Genomic DNA, 15,074 nt, shown 5'->3' with positions numbered 1-15,074 from the left:
CCCCAGCGGCCCTGGCTTGGCTCGTCTCAGCCCCGGGGCGCCGGCCTGGTCCTGGCCCTGGCGGCTCTGGCCTGGCTCGGCCCCAGTGGCTCCGGCCCCAGCGGCTTCGGCTCGGACCGGGCCCCGCGGCGCCGGCCCGCTCCCAGCCTTCGCAGCGCTGGCCGAGCGCGTCGGCCCGCTCCCGGCCCTGGCAGCTCCGTCCCGGCTCGGCCCCAGCGGCGCCGGCTGAGCACCCCTGGTGGCTCCGGCCCCAGGGCGCCGGCCGAGTACGCCGGCCCCGGTTTCGGCCCTGGCCGAGCGGCGCCGGCCGAACACCCCTGGCCCCAACGGCTCTGGCCCCAGGGCGGCGGTCCTAGTTCCTGGAACGCGGCCGGAGGCTGCAGCTTTCCTCCCATCTCGGCCATGAGGAGCCCTCCGGCCTCCCCGAAGGCTGTGCCTGCTGCTCCGCTGGGGGGAGCTGCCAGCCCCAGCTAGCCCTCGCTGCCAGCCCGGCCCCGGCCCCCTCCCCCCGGACCGAGCCCCTCCAAGGGAGGGGCGCAGCGTGGCTGCAGGAGCCAAGGGGGGCGGTCTCGGCCGGCCAGAGGAGGAGCCAAGGGGGGCGTGGCCAGAGGAGGAGGTATGGGGGGCTCCTTTTTTAGGTTTGCTCCCCCTGCACTTAGGACCTGGCTATGCCACTGTCCATGTCCCATGCTGGCACCAGGCATCTCTTTGGGGCAGGATACTGATAGATGAAATGGACATGTCAGGCACTGGGTCTTTCCATGGTGTGTCGTTCACCAGGACCTGACATCTCCAGAAGCTCAGATTAGGGCTTTGTTCAGTGTTGCTAACTCTCATGATTCTGTTGTGAAACTTGTGGTATTTGGTGTTTTGTTTCTTAAACCATGGGATCAATACGAGTTGTGTGTGCATGTGTTGCGCACTTGCCAGGAATAAATGCGTAATATGCTTACATCTTATCACAGTTAAGCAGGTGCCTATGTACTTTTCAACTGGGGCCTATAAGCCTGATTCAATGTCCTTTGAAGTCAATGGAAAGATGGCTGTTGACTTTTGTGAGAATTGAGTCAGGGCCCATATGCATTACAGTACTTTTGCATATAAAAGTGCTGTAATTTCAAACAGCCAACCATCTAGCAAAACTATGAGGCCTGATTTTCTGCAAACTAGTAAGAACCAGAGATGCCAAATTTTCTATTTAGTAATATATTTCAAAACAATTCCTAGTTTCTCTGAATATTGTTGAGAATTAAACTTTCTTAATATTATAATGAGTGAATTGTTTAATTAAACAAACTACGTTAAAAGAACACTAATAAGGTTGCAAAGTCAACTACTCAAAAGTTAAAAATTCAACCTTAATTTGTTCTTCTTGCACACATTCATTATGATACAGTATTTAACTGCATGACCACATACTATTTTTTGCTTCATTCAGTGCTCAGGATGGATGGTGCTTACTTAACAAGCAGCTATTCGACATTTTGTTTTCTATTAATAGTTCAGTGCATGGCCCCAGGTCTTATTGCACAGTATCCAAACCCTGCTCTGAAGATGTCTTGACAAGGAAGGCACTGCATAATTGAGCCTTAAACCTGCAGCTGCTTATTACATTATTCCATGCAGACTCATTTGTATAACCTGCAGTGTTTCATATGCTCCCAGTTTAAAGTTGGAGTTTATTTTTAAATCCCCCACCACAGATAGGCGAGGCGTAGAATGAGATACCTGCATTGGCTTCTCCACATAAATAATCCCAGGCTTGTCAGCTACCAGGCTCTCCAACGTCAAACTGGTAGGAATTTTTTACTATTAATCAAAATGCAAGATATATATTGAGTTTGAAACTGGGAAAAGCCTTCCCCAGTCCAGTATGCAAAGCACTCAGGAATGAATTCACTGCATCCAAAAGCTGCCCTCAAACTTTCAGTTTTCTCCCATTGTTAATTCAGTAATTTATATACAAAGGAAAGGTGTAAAATGAATGGTGTTTTGTCCATGGTAAGACATCACTCGAACACATGCAATTTGCTGCTCTGACAGTGACAGAGAGAATATTTCATCTTCTGTTCTTTAGTATCTACATTGTTTCCATTTGATTTTTAAATGTCTTGACCCTGTAAATTATAGGAAAAAACATAAATCACAGTCTGAAGATTTCTCTAGGGTTTTTTTTTAACTTCTCATTCTTAATGTATTGAAATGCTCTTATGCATTGATTTACAATAAAGTCTAATCTGAAACTGGATAAGACCCTCTGAATCAGTGGCTCTCAAACTTTTGTACTGGTGACCCCTTTCACATAGCAAGCCTTTGAGTGCGATCCCCCTTATAAATTAAAAACACTTTTTTATATATTTTACACCATTATAAATGCTGGATGCAAAGCAGGGTTTGGGGTGGGGGTTGACGGTTCGCGACTCCCCATGTAATAACCTCATGAGCCCCGAGGGTTCCCAACCCCCAGTTTGAGAACCCCTGCTCTAAATCCTGGTTATTGGGGCAAGTATCTCTCAGCAGATAATATCCAAACAGATATATTTTGCCAACTTTTCTGAAAATAAGTCACTTTTGATTACAAACAATCGTTGGCAACATTCTTTGACTTACCTCAGACATGGCTTTTGGAAAAGCCGGCCAACATCTTTGCCTGTGGAAATTACAAAGATAGGTTGTTTCTGTGACATAGGAGGTTTCCTGTTTGGTGTGCTAGAACCTGGAATGATATCCTAACATCTTTTGGACAACAAAGATGAAAATTCTTTTCTAACTGAATTAACTGACCGCTGCCCCATATCAATTTATAAATGGACACTAAACTGTATGGTGCTGCTGCTAAAATTGCTAGAGGTGTATTCTAACTCATGGGGGGTGGAAGGCATGTTTGAGAAGAGCTGGGATAGCCTGTATAGCCCTAGGGAAAGGTTGATTGTTGTTATTTATAGTGTTGTAGCACTTGAAGGCCTCAATTAGGCTGGGGCCCCATTGTGCTAGGCACTGTATAAACAGTAAATGACAGACCCTGTAACAAAGACCTCACAGTCTAAAAGAAAACATAACAAGTGTGTTAAACAAGCAAGCAGGTAAGGGGACATTGATAGGAAACACTAATAGTAGGATGTTTTAGCATAGACTAGTTGTGTGCTCAGTTCACAGGTGTAATAAGCCAATCAGTAGCAGTAGTCACTATTATCACAACTTGATTATATGATACAACTCCCCTCTGATACTATTTCTGTGAATCAAAGGAGCATTGGGAATTCCTTGTCAAGACACCTACAGAAGATCTGATTGTTTATCCAAGAGATATGGACAAACATCTTTGTATTGGATTACCAACCCCACAGGTTTGTTCTGGAGTCTCCAGGAATTAAAGATTAATTTTTAATTAAAGATTATTATGTCACTTGATGAAACCTCCATGAATACATATAACCAAAATCGGCAATGCTACTTTGTATTAAAAAGAGTTATTTTCAGCTAGAAGGGGCTGACCATGACAGTGTTCAGTTGCATAATTTTTTTTCCTGCAAAAAGGGCCCTCAGTTCATAGTATCTAGTATAAAAAGGGTTGATTTTTTTTTTTAAACCTGTTGTTCTGGCATTTGAACTATATGATGTTTACCTCAGCTTTCTTGCTTTCATTTTGAACTTCTTTATTAAGTCTTCCAGATGCTTGTTTCTTTTCTCTAAACTGTCAACAAGAGACAATGTAACTGTTTTTATATATCATTTTATATATATAATTTTATATATAAAATAAGGATATATATATATATTGGATAGATACTGTACACATATGTATCCTTATTTTTCAGTAAAAATATTTTTTTTAGGTGCAGTACAGAAATTAAGACTCTCAAACTGTCTCTTCTGCATGTACTGTATGTGAAGCCACTGGGTGAATAGGGGTGGGTGGGTTGAAGGGTGTATAGAAGGCAATTTGGGCAGCAGTGTCATCAGTGTAACACTACATTTTATGTCTGCCTAATTTTTCTTTCAACTCAGAATGATGTGCTGTATTTGTGTTCCCAGTGCCTGGCTGAGATTGGCACTTGAATGAGAACAAGCTGAAGATTAATTCAAACATGATGGAGGTAATGCTTGTGGGATAGAGAGAATTCTTGGGGGTATAGCTGGGGTGATTCCTGCAATCACTGTTGAAGAGGTGTCCCACCTTTTGTCCAAGAGGTTCACAACCGGGGGTGCTTTTGGGTCCCCAACTGCTCCTAGAATCTCAGGTGCCTTTGGTGGCCAAAAGTGCTTTGTACCTGCAGTTATTACTGTTAGATCTGGACCTTGCTATGGCTATTCATATCATTGAGAATTCAAGACTGGATTACTTGGCTATTGAGCAGGGTTAGTCATCAATATTCCTGGAACAACACTGGTTTCCTATTTACTTCTGGATTCAGTTCAAAGTGGTAACTTTGGTGTATAAGGTTCTGATGCAGCAAAACACTTAAACATGTGCTTAATTTTAAACACCTGAATAGACCCATTGATTTCAGCAGGACTACTCATATGGTTAAATATGAGAACATGTTCAAGTGCTTTTCTGAACCAAGGCCTAAAGTCTTAGGAGGTTTGGGCCCGAGTTACCTAGAGACTTCTTCTCCTCTCGTGTTTGGTAGCAGGAGCTGAAATCAGATGAGTCCCACGGGCCTGCCAGGGATATCAGCTCTGGCAGCTCCTTCATGGAGCCATCAGCATTGGCGTGTACCTAGCGCAGTTCACTCCCATCCCTGATGCCTGTCCATTTTGCAGCGTGAGGGAGACCCTGGCACACATTTATCTGTAGTGCGCCAGGTTGCAGCCCCTTTTCCAGCTCCTCCAGAGCCTCCTTTTGAGGTTCCGGCTGCACTTTTCCCCACACCTTTTCATATATGCACACCCTGTCCGTGGCCCCATGAAGTCAAAAGACCTCCTCATCAACCTCCTCCTGGCACTGGCCAAAATGGCTATCTATGATACCAGGAGGAGGATGGGAAGGTACTCTGCCACTGTGGGGCCTACTTCTATTTCTCCCTTGTTTCACGCATCCAGGCAGAGTTCCTCTGGGCAGCGTATGGTGGCTCCCTAGCCATCTTTGAGGAGCAGCGGACACTGTCCAGGGTTCTCTTCTTGGTGTCCCCCTCCAAATCCCTGATTTTGAACCTATGACCCTCACTTCTGTCCCTGCTTAATCATTTGTTGTCCCCCGCGATCAGTTGAACCCTGGGTTTAGTGGCTCCTCCTCTTAGGCTGGAGGAAAAGTCTTTTGATAAGGGCAGATTTACGCTAGAATTCAATAGATGAAATTAGATGAGGCACTCCAGATATCAGTTCTTAGAATGAAATATCTGGAACTGTTAACAGGTTGTTCTTACTGAACATCACTCAACTCAGGAAGATTCTTGCCTCTGGTGAACCCAGAGAACCACAGTATGTTGACCTTTAAGACACATTGCCTACCTGAGTGGGGGTGGAAGTGCATATGTGAGGAGTTGGTGAGTTAATATTTAAGTTGTTTTTGGGGAAAATCTCTTCCTTTAAAAGTTGTATAAACTGTTTTTTCTTACACATCTTTATACATGCACCTTGATTTTGTAATTGGATGCATTTTATTAATTAAATATAGCTTTTATAGAGAAGGCCTATAGAATTTGAGAGAGAATTATAACATGTTTATAGAATTTTTAACCAGGCTAGGAAATCTACAAGACAGGGTACTGGACCAGGAATCAGGACACTTGGGTTCTACTGACCTGTTGTGTGAACTTGGGCAAGTCACTTTATCTCTCTGTGCCTCAATTTCTCCTCTCACCCTTTTTCTGTCTTATTTATTTAGAATGTAAGGCCCAGTTCCTCAAAGGCATTTAGGCATCTAACTCTCACTGATTTCAATGGGAGTTAGGTGACCCTGGACTATTGAAGATCTAGGTGTAAGGTACTTGGGGTTAAGACTGTGTCTTATTATGTGACTACACAGTGCCTATCACAATGGGTCCCAAATCTCAGTTGGGGTCTCTAAATAATAATAATAAATACATATCTGATCAACCCATACAATTCAATAGCAGCGATATAATTCTCTATTAAATTCTATAGTTTTCTAGAGTAATTCTATAGAGCCATATAATGTCTATGGAATCCTGTCAGTTTCAGCCCTATTATATTTCTATAGGATTTTTCTAAAAGGTAAATGACTATTGTATATAATCATTATAACTAATAATAGGTCTTATTGGAAAATCTTACAATGGGATTTTCCCAATAAAGCATATACTTTACAGAACACACATTTTACTATTTATTACTTCACTACATGTATTACTATACTATTAAGTCAGAGTTTTCAGAATTGGCCTTTTGTTTTGGTTGCCAACATTTTTGGATTCCAAAATTGAGATACCTAATTTTCAAAGTCATGAGATCCCACAATTCTAATTGAAGTCAATGGGATTTGCAGATCTTTAGCATCTCTGAAAACCAGGCCCAAGGCATCTCAGGTTGGGCATTCAAAATCTGAGGCCACTTTTGAAAATGTTGGTTTTAGTCAATAAGCCCGAGTCAAGTGTTTGATAGAGGCTTTTTAGTCTTCCCTGTCTTGTGTTGGATTTCTCAAATTAGAAAACAATAACAGGAAAATAAAGCATGTTTTAAAATTGTAGTAGGCCCAGAAATAGATATTGAATGTCCCTTCTTGCCAGACAATGGGAGACTTAAGTAGAAATATAAGTTTTAACTTGCGTTTTTAATTCCCCCCCCCATGAAATCCTCTGACACTTACTGGATTGATAAAGATAGTCCATAATACATATTTCTGTGATATAACTGACACCACTAGTCCCATGCAATCTATATGGGATATATCTTAGCCTTTGGAAATAGGTTTGAATTACATAACCTTATTATCTCTTATATATTTAAACAACTACATGTTTTTACAAACTCAGGCCCTGGTTCAGGGCAGCAGTCCAGCACATGTTTAACATTAAAAGCATGTGCTGAACTGCTGCCCTGAATCAAAGCTTCAGTGACCAGTCTTGAGAACCTTATTTACAGAGCTTGGTGTTTACTACCCTTAGCAGACCTGCTGATGTACTTTGTACTACTCATGGTAATAAGTACTGTGCATAGTGCAGGATTGGGCCTTGTCATTGTTACCATGTCATTTCCTGTCTTGTAATAGTAAAATAAATTTGTTACAGGATATGATGTCATACTCATATGCAGTCTGATTCTGCAAGGTGCCGAGTGCTCTCTGCTCCCATTTACTTTATTATTGGGTACCCATTTGAGATCTGAAAATCAATGGGAGTAGGGAGCACTCAGCACCTCAGAGGAGTGGGTCCTAGGAGTCCATGCCTGCTCCTAGTGAAATCCAATGGAAAATCTCCCATTGACTTCAATGGTGTTATGATTAGGCATTTAGGCTGGGATTTTCAAAAGCACTTTAAGAGGTTTAAACTTTGAACTCCCATAAAATTCATTAGGATTTCAGGCAACTAACTGTCTTGTGTTCCTTTGAGAATCACAGCCTTAAGAGTTTTAGTTTCCAGACAGGAATTGTTGCTGTTATACTGCAACAACATTTTCTCAAAAACATCTAGATTTTTATTCTGTCTAAAGAATAGTGATAACTGTTTGAAGATCAAACAAATAAAAAGAAGTTGAGAAATAAATGTGCTGTCAGCTTGACCACTTTCGATGTACTTGTCAGACACAGAAGAAATAGAAACAGAAGATAGCTGTTGAAAGATCAAGTGATCTAGACAATTTTATTGTCGTTGTTAAAGAGAAAGATGGAACTGATCATGACTCTTTCAAGTCCATTAGGAAGTGTACCACAATGGTTGAAGCACTCCAAATAGCCACACTTAAAAAAATTTCCAACTTCCATTTGGTGTTGGTGGGTTTGTTTCTGTTTGTTGGTTTTGGGGAGAAGATTGATACCAAACAGTGTTATAAATAATATACAAGCGCCAAGCTGTATATATTGCAAAGCTCTTATCCTAGTTCTCAACTGGAATGGTGCAAGTTGGCCCTAAATTAGGCATAGCCAGGCCTGGGAAAGGCTCCCATTTTAATGGGATGCTTAATGTAAGTCAGCAGTAACAGCTCCTATTTCCCTCTCCCATTGCCACTGTAGGCAGCATGGCCAAAGCCAACAGAGGCGGCTCCCCTACACTCTGACAATCTGCAGATGTCATATCAACTCTTTGGGACAGATGTAAGCCAATACATTGTAAATTGGTCCACTGCAGCTAGTGTAAGTGGGACCCAACTCTTAGGCTGCTCTAATGTACATTGGGTGAATGCTCCATGACACATCTTTACCAAGATAAGACCATGTTTGCAATCCCCTTCCAAAGATTCACTGTTTACTTCATGACTGCAGCAGAGGATGGAGGCCTACCCTTTTAGTTTTGGTGATATGTACTGTACAAAACAACTGATCTTTGTTCTCATTTTTTATGTTGTACAGGATCTAGCACATTTCAGTAATTATAAAATATAAAAATACTGTCATATCAAGGAGCATTATTTATTCATTGTCTCCCTGAATAAGGGAAGCAAGAGAAAATCTCTCTCACACACACACACACACACACACACACACACCCTCTCTCTGCAAAGTACAGGAACTCAAGTAATTAGTTTAGTCAACCTACTATGATATCTGGGAACTTGCTATCTCAAGTCTTTGGTCAGCACATTCAATAATTTCCTCATATGATGTTACCTTTCAAAATAAAATCATCAAGCGATTAGCTGCTGTGTAATATCTAAAACAGCAAAAGAAGGTTTCCACGAAGCAATACATTCTCATCTCCATAGGCCCTGCATTTGTATGTGTTGCTCCCACTGGCCCTAATGAGCATTCTACAGCTATATCCTATTTGTCCTGCTCATGCAGATAATCCCACTGACTTTAGAGGGACTAACCATGTGAATAAAGTAAGCAGGACTTGGCTCATATGCTAAATTTCTACACACACCGAGTTTAGCTTGCTTTTCTATCAAAGTATATCGAACCCAGCTATCTGTTGTTTAGAGGTTTCCCACCCAGGTACTGACCTGGCCTGACTCTGCTTACTTTGTGAGATCTGACAAAGAGTTCACAAGTCTAAGAAGACAATTAACATAAGATAGGTTGGAAGAAGGGGAAAAACATACAATTTAAACAAATGTCCTGAAAATGTCAGCTTTCCATTGTGTCGGGTTAACATGTAGAGTTTCTGCTATACAATCACACTTGTACCTTGCATGTCAAGCTACCCAAATCTCCTTGAAGCTTCTCGTTTTCTCCTGTGAGCCTCTTGCATTCTTCTTCCTTTAGCACCAGATGGTTTTCCAGTTTTGTAATCTCAGAAAAACAATACAAATATTTCATTGACAGTTACTGTCTTAAACGTATCCTGTTAAACATCAGAAATAAAGAGCTACCACTCAGAATGGAAGAGTGTAAGATAGAGGGCAGCCATGATTTCCTGAAAAAGGAGAGTGGTCTTTGCAAGCTTTTATTTGTCACTTGTCTCAGTTCCCAAACTGTAAAGTGAGGATAACGTTGCTTGTACTTACAGGGTATTGTGAGGCATAAATCAATATTTGTAAAGTATTTTGAGGCTCCCAGATGGCAAGCACTATAAATAGAAAATGCCATTACTTATCACCACCAGAATGTGTTTATGTTTGTGTGTGTATGTACATATATCCATAGGAGTATATAAGGTTCACCAGACTTAGGAAGGGAACTAGAATTCAGTGTGACAAAGCGGTATTGTACACTGATTTCCAACAAAAATAACTTCCAAGGCCTTATTCTGTCAGATACTGGTTTCCTCACCTGGCAATGGAGGTCGTCACTTTGGTTATGGTATTCATCCAGTTTTGTTCTCAGCAAATCAAGCAGTTCTGTGCCGTTCCCAGTTTCCTCTTGACCAGCACCTGCATCCTATGTATAAATGTGCCATTAAGGAAAATTGGGTCAAATCCAATATTAGTCATTAGACTTGTTTCCTTTTCTATAATAATGGATTTCAAGTTCCATAATGTAATTAGTCTATTTTTACAACTATTATCCAAACCACACAATCTACCAAAGATTAGTTTGGTCTTCAACCCACTAAATTTTTAAAAAATTTGCTTGTCAAAATTAGGACAATATAGTCTCTGTGCTTGATTCTCTACTTGTTAATCCAGGTGTAAACTGGTGTAATTCTGCTGATTTTAGAAGTGTTACACTTACCTAAAACTGGAGTAATGCACTAATAACTCAAACCCTCTATTTAGTATGTTTAAGTTTTCCTAAAGACTACATCCCATAATTTAAAATGTTTGGTAAAAGTGACTGATCCACAGAGCTCTACTCATTCTGATATAACTTTTTGAAGTGTAAAATGTAAAAAGATTATGACGCAAAATCTCACCCCAACTCCACTCCCTTTGTGACTCTCAGGCAATGTAAAGGAAGCTGAGACTCACTATAATTAAGGCTAAGATTTTGTCATGGTTATTTTTAGTAAAAGTCATGGACAGGTCACGGGCAATAAACAAAAGTTCACGGAAGCCATGACCTCTCTGTGACTTTTGCTGCTGCTACAGCTCCATGGTTTCCCCTGCTACTGTGGTGGCTGGGAGCTGTGGGGTTCCCCTCCGCCCACAGCAGCTAGAGGCTGCAGGGGGACCTTTTCCAAGGTGACTGGGAGCTGCAGAGTGACCATATTTCCTAAAGAGAAAATGGGACACCCCCAGCCGCTTGCCTGAGATGCCCCCGTCCCCCCACACAAGGCTGTCACCTGTCACTGGAATCCCAAGGAGGGCCCCCTCAGGAGACTGTTGCTGGAACCATGCAGGGGGCCCCCTGTCGCTGGTGTTGCTCCAGAGTCACGCAGCCCCCCGGACTGAAGCAGAGAATGTCATGGGGGTCTCTGGAAGTCAGATTCTGTGACTTCCATGACCTCCATGATATAAACGTAGCCTTAATTTTAATTCCCATGCAAGGAATTCCCCCAGCATTGGATGTCCCCAGATGGCACACAGATGTCAGACAGGGCTCTAGGCTGCCTTCTCTGCAGGCCCTGGTGCCAGGGGTATATCGGGACTGGGAGTGGAGAGCAAATGACCAAAGTTTGACTCCCTCAGGCAATCCCCAACTGGACTATAGCCAGCTAGGAGAGGTGAGGCATGTGGCAATGGAGTATGGGTGCTGGGAAGCAAACACATCCAATTCAATTAGGGTTACCATATTTTGTGCCTCCAAATGGAGGACACTCCACGGGCCCCACCCCCGCCCACGCCCCAACTCCGCCCCTTCCCCAAAGTCTCCGCCCCCTCCCCTGCTTCCCGCGAACATTTAATTCGCGGGAAGCCTGAAGCAGGTAAGGGAGGGTGTGGGGGGAGGAGGCGCGGCCCAGGCTGGCCCCCCGGCGGCTCCAGCCTGGGTCAGCTCGGGCCCTGGGGTGCCGGCCCCGGCCCCCGGCCGACCACCCCCGGCCCGCCCAGCACTGCCGGCCCCCGGCGGCCCGGCGCACCCCCCGGCTCCCGGCCCCGCGGCCCAGCGGACCCCCCGGCCCCGGACCGGCCCCGCAGACCCCCCCCGGCTCCCGGCCCCGCGGGCCCGGACCGGCTCTCGGCCCAGCGGACCCCCCCCGGCTCCCGGCCCCGCGGGCCCGGCCCGGCTCGCAGCCCAGCGGACCCCCCGGCCCTGCGGCCCAGTGGACCCCCTGGCTCCCGGCCCCACACCGGCCCCGGCCAAAGAGGCCCCGGCCGAGCCCTCCCGATTTTCCTGGACATGCCTGGCTTTGGGGGATTTCCCCCCGGACGGGGATTTGAGCCCCCAAAAGCCAGACATGTCCAGGAAAATCCGGACGTATGGTAACCCTATTCTGAATCCTGACTTACCTGCACCTTGTCTTCTTGACAGTCAATAAAAATATAACAGGTCTTTTACAGATAAGGCATGAAATTTGGAAAGAGAAAGGAAGAGTGAAACAGGAGGCCTGTCTAAACTAGGCAAGTCACTATGTTAATGAATGGGGTAGCACCACTAGTGCTGTCTTGCCCTGCAACAGAGCAGTGTGACTTCATTAGACAGTTTGGTTTACATGTATTAGTGCAGTGCATCCAAACACACCCAACTGTTATTGTGCCTATGCACTGAAACTCCTTCGCCAAAGTTCCCTGCATATGTGTCCTCAACGGGGCACAGCAGCAGGTGCAAAGCCGGCAGCACTCGGATACATACATCTTGTTTTTATTGTACCATTAGTAGTAGTAGGGTTACCATATTTTGTGCCTCCAAATGGAGGAACTCCACGGGCCCCGGCCCCGCCCCCAGCCCCGCCCACGCCCCAACTCCGCCCCTTCCCCAAAGTCTCCGCCCCCTCCCCTGCTTCCCGTGAACATTTAATTCGCAGGAAGCCTGAAGCAGGTAAGGGGGGGTGTGGGGGGAGGAGGCACGGCCCAGGCTGGCCCCCCGGCGGCTCCAGCCTGGGTCAGCTCGGGCCCTGGGGTGCCGGCCCCGGCCCCTGGCCGACCACCCCCGGCCCGCCCAGCACTGCCGGCCCCCGGCGGCCCGGCGCACCCCCCGGCTCCCGGCCCCGCGGCCCAGCGGACCCCCCGGCCCCGGACTGGCCCCGCGGCCCAGCGGACCCCCCCCCCCGGCTCCCGGCCCCGCGGCCCAGCGGACCCCCCCCCCGGCTCCCGGCCCCGCGGACCCCCCCCGGCCCAGCGGACCCCCCGGCCCCGCGGGCCCGGACCGGCTCCCGGCCCCGCGGACCCCCCCGGCCTCCGCGGCCCAGCAGATCTCCCGGCCCCGCGGGCCCGGCTCGCGGCCCAGCGGACCCCCCGGCCCTGCGGCCCAGCGGACCCCCTGGTTCCCGGCCCCGCAACGGCCCCGGCCAAAGAGGCTCCGGCTGAGCCCTCCCGATTTTCCCGGGCATGCCCGGCTTTGGGGGATTTCCCCCCGGACGGGGATTTGAGCCCCCAAAAGCCGGACATGTCCGGGAAAATCCGGACGTATGGTAACCCTAGTAGTAGTGTATTCTTCTTAGCACCCAGGGCCCTAAATCAGGACTGAGACCCTATTATATTAGGCTCTATACAAATACAAAGGGTATGTCTAGGAACAATCACAGGGTGTGCAGCTCGAATAGACTTTCCTGAGCTAACTTTAATTTAGCTAGCTCAGATCCTGGAGTAGTGAAGCTGCAGCAGCGCACGCTTAGCATAGGCTTGCCCTTAAAGTAATTATCCAGAGTTCTGGGTGGGCCTGTACAGCCTGTGCTACCGCAGCTTCACTCCAGGACCCAAGCCAGCTAGATTAAAGCCAGTTTGGGTTCATCTGCTTAAACGGCAATCACACTCTCTAGCCACACCCACAGTATGAGATAATCCTGTCCCTGGGGAACTAAGTCATATTCTATTTTAATATAACCGCATATTATATTAATACTGACCAAAAAAACCAACCTACTACCTCTAATTTCTGTAACTGTTGATAATGTTGAACTCACCTCAGTCACTTGATCTTGGGAAGCTTTCTCATGAATAATTAACTCTCTCATGGCTGCTATGCTTTCCCTGTGTTTCTGTAACTAAACAGTTACAGTGATTAAAGTGTACGTGAGAGAGAGAATATATGCCACTCAAGTATAATTTATTTTTAACACAGACATCGTAGAAAACTATCAATCACACAAGCAAATCTTGAGTGGAGAGACTCCCAACCAAAAAATACTGCTTTATAAATGATGCACAGAGCCTGGGTAGTACATTATTTATATCACTTCAGTATCCCCAGAAGGAAGCACAGCTAACAAATGTAACCAATATATTCTGTTCAGATTTTTGTATCATGCCCATCACTATGTTCATCCAACAATTTTCATCACTTCCCATCTTAGGCCCCAATCCATGCACTGATGCAGGGGTACAGCTGCATGGAGATAATTGCAGGATCTGGGCCTTAAGGATCAAGCATTTCTGTTAGACTCTAACCCCTGCTGGAACCCATCTCTCCCCTGGGGCTGGCTACAGATCTGTTCATTAATTTCTTTTTTATTTATTTTGATTTTCAAATCCATTTTCTCTTTTCTTCAGAGAGAACAGCAAACCTGGGTACATTAAGAGACATTTTATAGCAGTAATAGACTGCAGCAACTGACATTCCTTTTAAAGAAATTCAGAGCTCCAACTGCACTGTCATCTCTTGTAACAATATTTTGGTATCAATACAGGGGCATATTCACTCTGTAAAACGGTATGTTTATAAAAGCCTATTTATAAGGCGGTATCCAGAATGAAATGTGAGGATCAGAAGCCAGGTTCCCAAGATAAGTCAGTTTAACCAGGCATTCAAGGTTAAGTGGGAGAACAATTTGATTCCATTTAGAAACATACACAGAGTAAGTTCCACCACTGTGCAGCACAAGGTAGGGTGGCAGGATTTGTAGATGCAGAGTATTCTCCATCCACAGTACTAGCAATCCGAAGAAGTGGGCTGTAGTCCACGAAAGCTTATGCTCTAATAAATTTGTTAGTCTCTAAGGTGCCACAAGTACTCCTGTTCTTCTTTTTGTAGTACTAGCAATGGAGCTTGAATGCTTCACCACAATGGGCTTGGTTCTAGCTCCTCCTAGTGGACCAGTACAGAAGGTATGGACACTGCATGCAGTATTGGTATTAGCATACGGCAATGTATCTGCCATTCATCCCCATTCTTTAGCGTCATTGAAATACATTGCCCAAGTTTGTTCTTGGCAGTCTTCCCAATTAAGCAGCCATGCTATCTATCTGTAAGGTTGCTGAGTAAATGATTCTATTGTATAAAATGTTTTGACTTACACTCCAGTGGAACCTCTTGGCCAATTTAAAAGGTGATTAACAGAGGGATATAATACCCAGACCCACAGATCAAGGGCACTGTTTTGCTGAGTTTGCCCCAGAAATTTGGGAACATATCTCAGCAGGAATTAGAATGATAAAAAACAACAACATCATGAAATTATAGGTGATGCCTTTTATTGGAATAATTCAGAATTAAATGGGTAAGCTTTTGAGGATTGCACCTTCTTCATCAGGGACCA

General features: G+C 45.2%; 1 protein-coding gene across 1 annotated transcript in view; it reads right to left on the bottom strand.

Annotated features, from left to right (window-relative positions):
* Positions 1–3,036: 3,036 nt before the first annotated feature.
* CAGE1 (cancer antigen 1) overlaps positions 3,037–15,074 on the bottom strand; it is a 30,453-nt gene continuing 18,415 nt past the window's right edge. The window contains exons 10-14 of the mRNA XM_054017591.1: positions 13,503–13,583; positions 9,833–9,940; positions 8,658–8,728; positions 3,626–3,694; positions 3,037–3,043 (exon numbers count right to left, since the gene is read on the bottom strand). Of these exons, the coding sequence (XP_053873566.1) occupies positions 3,037–3,043; positions 3,626–3,694; positions 8,658–8,728; positions 9,833–9,940; positions 13,503–13,583 (336 nt within the window). The remainder of the gene's footprint in view (positions 3,044–3,625; positions 3,695–8,657; positions 8,729–9,832; positions 9,941–13,502; positions 13,584–15,074) is intronic.

Source organism: Malaclemys terrapin, chromosome 2 (assembly GCF_027887155.1).
Source record: "Malaclemys terrapin pileata isolate rMalTer1 chromosome 2, rMalTer1.hap1, whole genome shotgun sequence".
NCBI classification, from domain to species: Eukaryota; Metazoa; Chordata; order Testudines; family Emydidae; genus Malaclemys; species Malaclemys terrapin.
Note: the sequence above shows the minus strand (reverse complement) of the source record. Positions and strands in the feature narration are given on the sequence as shown.